General features: G+C 36.8%; 1 protein-coding gene across 1 annotated transcript; it reads left to right on the top strand.

Annotated features, from left to right (window-relative positions):
* Positions 1 to 6,714: 6,714 nt before the first annotated feature.
* Positions 6,715 to 7,089, top strand: LOC150078714 (histone H2A). Its single transcript, XM_090383740.1, has one exon. It carries the CDS (start codon positions 6,715 to 6,717, stop codon positions 7,087 to 7,089), a length of 375 nt encoding a protein of 124 aa, XP_090239866.1.
* The last annotated feature ends 892 nt before the right edge of the window (positions 7,090 to 7,981 follow it).

The raw sequence follows: 7,981 nt of genomic DNA, 5'->3' as shown, positions 1-7,981 counted from the left end.
TTCGTCAGTGTCAATCTACTGGTGATGTATTGAATTATGTTGCTCATGACAAATTCGTTGTAAACCTTTAGTTTTTTAAAAATTAAGCCTCTTGACATATCTATGGCTTTTGATCGTGCGTAACATGAAGATCTTCTAAATAAGCTTCCACCTTTTGGCCTGCCGACCTCTATAGATACTTCCATGGGCACTCCCTGAATTGGTATTATTATTTCTTCTGCAAACAAAACCGAACACGTTGTGCAACTGTTACAGGAAAAAAATACCCAATTTTCTTATTATTATAATACTTAAGATTATTTATACTTACACGTTTGATTATAATTTGTATGATTTTTTGCGAATTTTAATCTATGATTTTGATATCATTAAACTCTGATTATTGTCAGTAATGTGGTTTTTGTGAATTGATGGTATTCTGTTAGTATTTAAATGTTAGAAAATAAATGTTTCCTATTTTGTTTTCTCATATTCTCTCATTATAATATTCATAAATATACAGAGTTGTTTGTAACATATACATATTATTATTATTATTATTAGCCATATGGTGCAAGGAAGCCTGAGGCTTATGCTGCAACCAGCCAAAAAAAAAAATTTCTGAACTACCCCGAGAGAGAGATAAAAGGGAATCACCAAGGAAGAGAAGAATGGTGATATCCAGCTCAGGACCATGGGTGTACCAAGCCCATACTCACCAGATGTGAGCCCCTGAGGTTATGTTGGTAATATTGTTAAAAATATAATATATTCTCCTTTTACATGTGCTCTCGATGTTTATATCGCCCTCATCCGTTGTAAACCCCTCTGGATTCAACACTGTTATGACATAAGGCGGAAAAACTGACTCTAATTTCAAATGCTGCTATGACTGTTAGGACGTTTGCATTTTTTGTTGACGTGCCACGTTTACATGATCATTTAGGTGGTAGTATTGTGTCACTTTACAGGCTCTGCGAGAAAATATATAATCCTTTTGACTCATGGTTGCACATTACTCTTTGTATCGGCGTGTCTTTGTTTTGTTGTTCACTTGGGACCAACCCTTCCTGGTATTCAGCGGGGGGTCTAGCGATTTTCAGGTTAAAGATTATCAAGGGATAAGCAATTATGGGGAAGGGGGAGCCTAATCAATGACTGTTCTAATACGACCATCACAGGGCAGTTCATTAAATTGTTAGTTAAATGGGAAACAAGAAACTTTGTCACGAAAAAAACAAATAAATAAGGACAAATCGTTAGTTCTTGAAATTAATCGATCTGCTCTAAAACAAAATGAAGTTGAGAAACACACAAACCGTTGTTATTAGTGGGCGAAAAGTTTTGAAACTTCATAATATGAAATTAGTAAAAACTGTTTAGTCTTTGATTTCAGGAGAATTCAACCCAAAAGTGAAGAGGCAACAAAATTAGTCGATTATTTAGTTCAAAATTATAAAACATGGTTTTTTTTGGTGAGGCAAGCGATAAAACATGGTTATAAATTGAATGCAGAAAGAAATGCATTTCAATCGAATGTAATTTTGGAAATAAAACAATTGAGAAAATATGTTAGGTGTGGTACGTCTGACAAATGTTTATTTTAATTAATAAAAATATGGAATAAATATGTGAAAATAAATTACTCAAAACAGTACTTTGTTTTGGGTATGATATACTCGTATAGGTATGCTTTAAAAACAGATAAAAAACTTTGTTTTATTTTTTACTTTTATAGTCCAGAGATTCTTTATTTTGATTCATCTTCCAAGCAACTACATCGTTTTTTTTTTAAACTTTTCTTTTCTAATGTCATTTTCTTTTACTCCTCCTGTATGGGTCTCCAACCCTCAGAGGACCGAAGATAATTTTATTTCTGTGCGAGGACATTTCTCGAAATATAACCTAAAATATATTAGTGAGTGATCTTGATCTATCAAATGTAAGAAAATATTAACGAATAAGATATAAAGTAACGAATGTAATTAAAAAAAAAAGAAGTCCAATACGAAACATTTTGTAAAACAGGATGTACTAGAACCTCTAGTGCAATATACTAATTATATAATGGTAAACTAGAGTACAACTTCTAGAAGTTATACTCTACATATTTTAAAACATATTATATTTTAATGATATTAAGAGTAGGAGACCGGCGGAATTACTTAGCAAGTACAGGTCACTGTTGAAAAAAAGCCGTGAATTAGGGTTGAACTTGAAAGTGTCTGCAATTCTGCCCAGACACGATAGGAGGGAGTATATGATGAGAGCCTTGTCGATCAATTCGGCCCTGGAGGGATTGTGCAAGGCTCAAGGGGTAGAATTTTTTTCAGCCTGGACTGTACTTGTTAACAGGAGAGATTGCTTCTACAGGGATGGGATACACTTAAATAGAAAGGGTGCAAGAATTTTTGCTGATGCTGTCGAGGCAGTGTTAGGTGGGTCGGAAAACTGCTAGTTGGGGGGGATACAAGGACTAATAGATTAACAGTAGCCAGTGGCAGAGGTGGAAGTGATTCTTGCACTGCTTCTATTGAAATGAGCAGAAGTCTGAAAAACAAGATGCAGGATATTTCAGAGACTGCTGGTAGTCATTGCGGTACGAGTAAACACATGGGTTGTGTTAGAGTAGCTAAGAATAGAAACAGGTGCATGTATACCTGCGTGTACACCAATGCTAGGAGTTTGGTAAATAAATTTGATGAATTTGAGGTATTGCTCAAAACATCAAAGGCAGATATTGTTGGGATATCAGAGACGTGGTGTCACACAGATATAAGTAATGCGGAACTGGAATTTGGGGAATACAATGTGTATAGAAAGGATAGACACGACAGGAGGGGAGGAGGGGTTATGCTATTAATTAAGAAACACATAAAGTCCAAGGAAGTGAAGCCAGTCGACATCGATGGACAGGGCAGTGTCGAGTCAGTTTGGTGTGACATAAGCATAGGGAAATCAAATTGAGAGTAGGAGTGTGCTATAGGCCTAATGACTCTGATGAGTATAATAAGATATTGTACAGGGAAATAGAGTGGGCCAGTAAATCAGAGAGTCTTATAATGGGGGACTTTAATTTCCCAGATATTGACTGGAATTTGTGGGTTGGTCACTCGCACACTAGCAAGGCTTTTGTGGATTTATTGGATGATTGTTTTCTACATCAGCATGTTCGTGAGGCAACAAGAGGGAGCAATACTCTTGATCTGATTATCAGTAGTGATTCTTCATGCATTAAGAACCTGCAGATAAATGAACCACTAGGTGGCAGTGATCACAGTGTGTTGAAGTGGGATTTACTCAAGGAGGTAACTACCATCAGAGGTAAAGGGAAGGGTTTTTGTTTTCGTAAAGGCGACTATGATGGTCTGAGACAATATTTAAATTCTATACAGTGGGACCAACTGATGATGTTACCAACAGCAAACTCAAAATGGGAAGCATTCAAGGAACTAATCTTGGAGGCTACCAGGCTTTACATACCAACTAAGAAATATTGTTCAAGGTTTAGGCCTAAATGGTTGTCAGATGAACTAATGAGACATGTGGCAGAGAAGAAAAATGCATGGGATACATACAAATTAATGGGTGACATGGAAGCCTATGATAGATATAAGTTGGTCTGTAACCAAGTCACAAAGGAGATTAGGCAGGCAAAGGCAGACTACGAAAAATCCTTGGCAAAGGATGCAAAGAAAAACAGAAAAGAGTTCTTTACATACTTGAACTCGAAAAGGAAAGGGATGAATCAGATTGGTCCACTGGATATTGATGGTTCAACAGTTGAGGATCCTGCTCAGGTGGCTAACAATCTAAACGAGTATTTTGCATCTACATTCACGCATGAGGAGTTATTCAGGAAGGAGAATGATGTAGGTAAAGTAAACATTGGCAGTGAGCTGGATGATTTTGTAATAACTGAGAGGAAAGTGGAGGAGAGATTGTTGAGGATAAACATAAAAAAGGCACCTGGGGTGGATGGGATCTATCCAGTTATATTAAAGGAGGCAGCAAAGGAAGTATGCAAACCCCTAGCCATAATTATGAGAGCTTCTTTGGACTCAGGGGAGGTACCCATAGACTGGAGATGTGCAAATGTAACCCCAATTCACAAAGGAGGATCAAAGGCTGACACAAGTAATTATAGACCTGTTAGTTTAACTTCTGTTCCAGGTAAATTAATGGAGGCACTGGTTAAAGAAGCATTGCAGGATCATCTAGACAAGAATTCAGTTATAGCTCAGACGCAGCATGGTTTTGTTAAGGGCAGGTCTTGCCTGACCAATTTGATTGGATACTATGATGTAGTCACAAAAGAACTGGATGCAGGGAATAACTTTGATATTATATATTTGGATCTTAGAAAGGCTTTTGATACTGTTGCACATGGAAGACTGCTGCACAAATTGGAGCAGTGTGGCATTGGAGGCAAATTGCTGCTATGGATAAGGGGATGGTTGAGTGGCAGAAGACAGAGAGTGGTAATCAATGGACACTGCTCAACATGGACTAATGTTATTAGTGGAGTTCCTCAGGGTTCAGTGTTGGGTCCGTTGTTGTTTTCGGTGTTTATGAATGATATTGATGATGGGATATCAAGTTTAATGTCCAAGTTTGCAGATGATACAAAGGTTGGCAGGGTCGTTAAGGACAATACTGACGCTATGCTGCTGCAACAGGATCTGGAAAGGTTGAACAGATGGGCTGAGAGGTGGCAAATGAGGTTTAACAATGACAAATGTAAAGTGCTGCATATGGGAAACAGTAACCCCAGAGCAACGTATCAACTCTGCGGTACTACACTGACAGTGGTGGAGAATGAAAAGGACCTGGGGGTAATTGTGCAGGCAGATATGAAGTTCTCTGAGCAGTGCAGACGAGCTGCAAGAGTAGCTCATGGTGTCTTGTCAATGATATACAGGAATTTTTCTAGCAGGGATAAGGAGGTGATTATTCCCTTATATAAGGCAATGGTAAGGCCACATCTTGAGTACTGTATACAGGTCTGGAGGCCTCATTTCAAGAAGGATGTAGAGCTGCTGGAACGGGTACAGAGAAGGGCAACAAGATTAGTAAATGAAACAAAGGGTTGCTCTTACGAAGAAAGGCTTAAGTTTTGCAAATTACAGAGTTTGGAGACTAGGCACCGGCGAGGTGATCTGATAGAGGTGTATAAGGCTTTGAATGGTTTGAGCATGCTCAATGCCAATGGGATTCTTCATCTTTCTCAGAATAATCACCTCAGAGGGCATAAATTCAAATTGAGGAAGGACGGATGTCGGATAGATGTGCGGAAATTTGCCTTTGGCCAGAGGGTGGTTGGTTGGTGGAACCGACTTCCATCACTTGTTGTTGAAGTTGATAGCCTAAACAAATTTAAAGCTCAACTGGACAGGTATTTCGAACGAACGGAGGGGTGAAATGGGAGTGGGTTTTTTTTTTTTTTTTTGGCTGATGCTGAATAAGCTTGCTTTCTTGCATCATATGCCTCTGCTAATGCTAATGCTAATGCTAAAACGATTTCTTTTCACCGGTTACTGAGTTGATTAATTTCTGCCATATTTATAAAGTGATTTTTCAACTATAAGAAACTTTAAAAATAATGTAACTACTGTATACGTGTAATAACTGATGGAAACAATCATATGTATGAATTTAAATATGTGTGTATTTTTTTTTATTTATGGCACATAATGAAACTTTGTGATATATTCAGTATGAACACAAGATTTCATGTTATAAAGAGTTAGTGTTTTGAAAATCAGGAAGCGCCCATTCCCCTTCCTCTCTTCATTTTCAAGCTGTAATGTCCATAATGTGAATTTTAAAAGTGTTTCCAATTTTGTTTTAATTTTTGAATTAGAATGGATGGGAGTGATACAACAGAATAAAATTGGAAGGTAAATTAGTCGTATTTTCCCGTCACAGACTGCAGTATTATAGCTAGAATTCTAGAACGGAAATCCAAAATGGAATTCCACACCATGTGTTTACATTGTGGAATTCCATTTTAATTTGTTTCTTTTACGAAACTGATAATATACTAATCGCCAACTAAAATCATTTCTATTTTAACTTTGTTTCGAATGCTTTCTTTGTGTTCGGCAATTGTTTTTCACGCTGTCGTCATATCTGTTCGTTGCTTATCACAATAATTATTTAGTGATTTCCCCATTTTCGTTGACTGAATTCAAATATATTTGATTATACACATATATATATATATATATTTGATTCGAATATTTTGATATTGCTACACTAATGCTTTTCATGTTTCACTTCTAATACAGTACTGTATTTATTCTAGAGCAATAATCTAAGTTTATAAAATGTTTTAGCTTCATTTACTGTTTTATAATCTTTTTTTTCTTATTATTAATTTTTTATTGCAATATTAGCTTCGAAAAAAACAATCACTTTCTTCCTCTCGCGAGTTCGTACGTGACGTCATACTATTACTGATAGCATACTGCTGGGAACATGAACCAATGAGCAAGCAGTAAGTCGTTCCTTGATTCTGGTTGGCTGCTAGTACTTGTCGTTTCAAGTTAGTCGTTCCTTCATTCTGATTGGCTACTAACACTAGTCGTTTCAAGTTAGTTGTTCCTTGATTCTGATTGGCTACTAACACTTGTCGTTTCAATCCTGTTGCTCTACTATATAAGCAATGAGAGCACCCACTTACAGCATTCATTCTTGAGGTTTTCGTTCATTTGTGTGTATATCGTCATCATCATGTCTGGTCGTGGTAAAGGAGGCAAGGTCAAGGGGAAGAGCAAGACTCGTTCTAGCCGTGCTGGACTTCAGTTTCCCGTCGGCCGTATCCATCGTCTTTTACGTAAAGGGAACTATGCTGAGCGTGTAGGTGCTGGTGCCCCAGTATATCTGGCTGCTGTCCTCGAATATTTGGCTGCTGAAGTTCTGGAATTGGCAGGTAATGCGGCCCGTGACAATAAGAAAAGCAGAATCATTCCTCGTCATCTTCAACTGGCAATCCGTAATGATGAAGAATTGAACAGACTGCTTTCTGGAGTGACCATCGCACAGGGTGGTGTTCTTCCTAATATTCAAGCTGTTCTATTGCCCAAGAAGACTGAGAAGAAGTCTTAAGCTTACTGCTACAAAACAACGGCCCTTTTAAGGGCCACCAAATTTTGATAAAGGGAGCCTGATCGTACAATTCCTAAACTTACAACACTTCTTCCTATCCTATCCACAAACTACTTATGTTGCTGCTCGAATTGAGTAATAGCATTAGTAATGCTTTTGCTCATTAAATCTAACACTTATTTTCATGCTTATATGCTTATATGCTTCAATTAAATGAAGCATATAAGCATGAAAGGTTTATCAAATCGGATACTTTTAAATTGCTGAATTCAGCGTAGATATTTATCTGAAGTTGTGGATATAATTTAAATAGATGGTCGTAAGTACAAATTCTCCATTTTATGTGTATATCCACAACTTTACCCCCATTCGGGGTTTTTATATACAAAAAATTTGTATTATTTTTACCGGCATGTGCAACTTTGGCCAAGATAATGGCTAACTGCACTACTAACTACGAAAATTTAAAGGCCTTGAAATGTAACTATCTTTATTAATTTAAGTTATAATCTTGTAATATAAAGTTTTTGGTAAGCTACACCTTACCCAAAATGTATACTGTTACATATACAAGGACTTGTACTTGGCTGAATGGAAAAATACCCCTACAAAATCCATCCAGTAATGAAGCTGAAAAGGCAATCGGTTACTTAAATTGATTGCCTCTTCAATTGAACATGCAAGAGTTCGAATTAGCCCCTAAATTTCAAAAATATTTTTTTCGGAATTCGTTTAATGCACGGCATGAAATGGAGTTCACATATCAAGCCTATTTATTAAATTTTGTTAATCCTCCTCTTTTGATAAAAACTTATTTCGAACTTTGAAGATAAATTACGCACAAGCGTAATTTATCTTCAAACTTTAATTACTATATAACAAGTGTAAAATA

Source organism: Mastigoproctus giganteus, chromosome 10 (genome assembly GCF_048544385.1).
Source record: "Mastigoproctus giganteus isolate SK-2022 chromosome 10, ASM4854438v1, whole genome shotgun sequence".
Classification (NCBI taxonomy): domain Eukaryota; kingdom Metazoa; phylum Arthropoda; class Arachnida; order Uropygi; family Thelyphonidae; genus Mastigoproctus; species Mastigoproctus giganteus.
Note: the sequence above shows the minus strand (reverse complement) of the source record. Positions and strands in the feature narration are given on the sequence as shown.

Coding starts and splice junctions, on each gene's coding strand:
- LOC150078714 (XM_090383740.1), top strand. CDS start 6,715: ATGTCTGGTCGTGGTAAAGGAGGCAAGGTCAAGGGGAAGAGCAAGACT.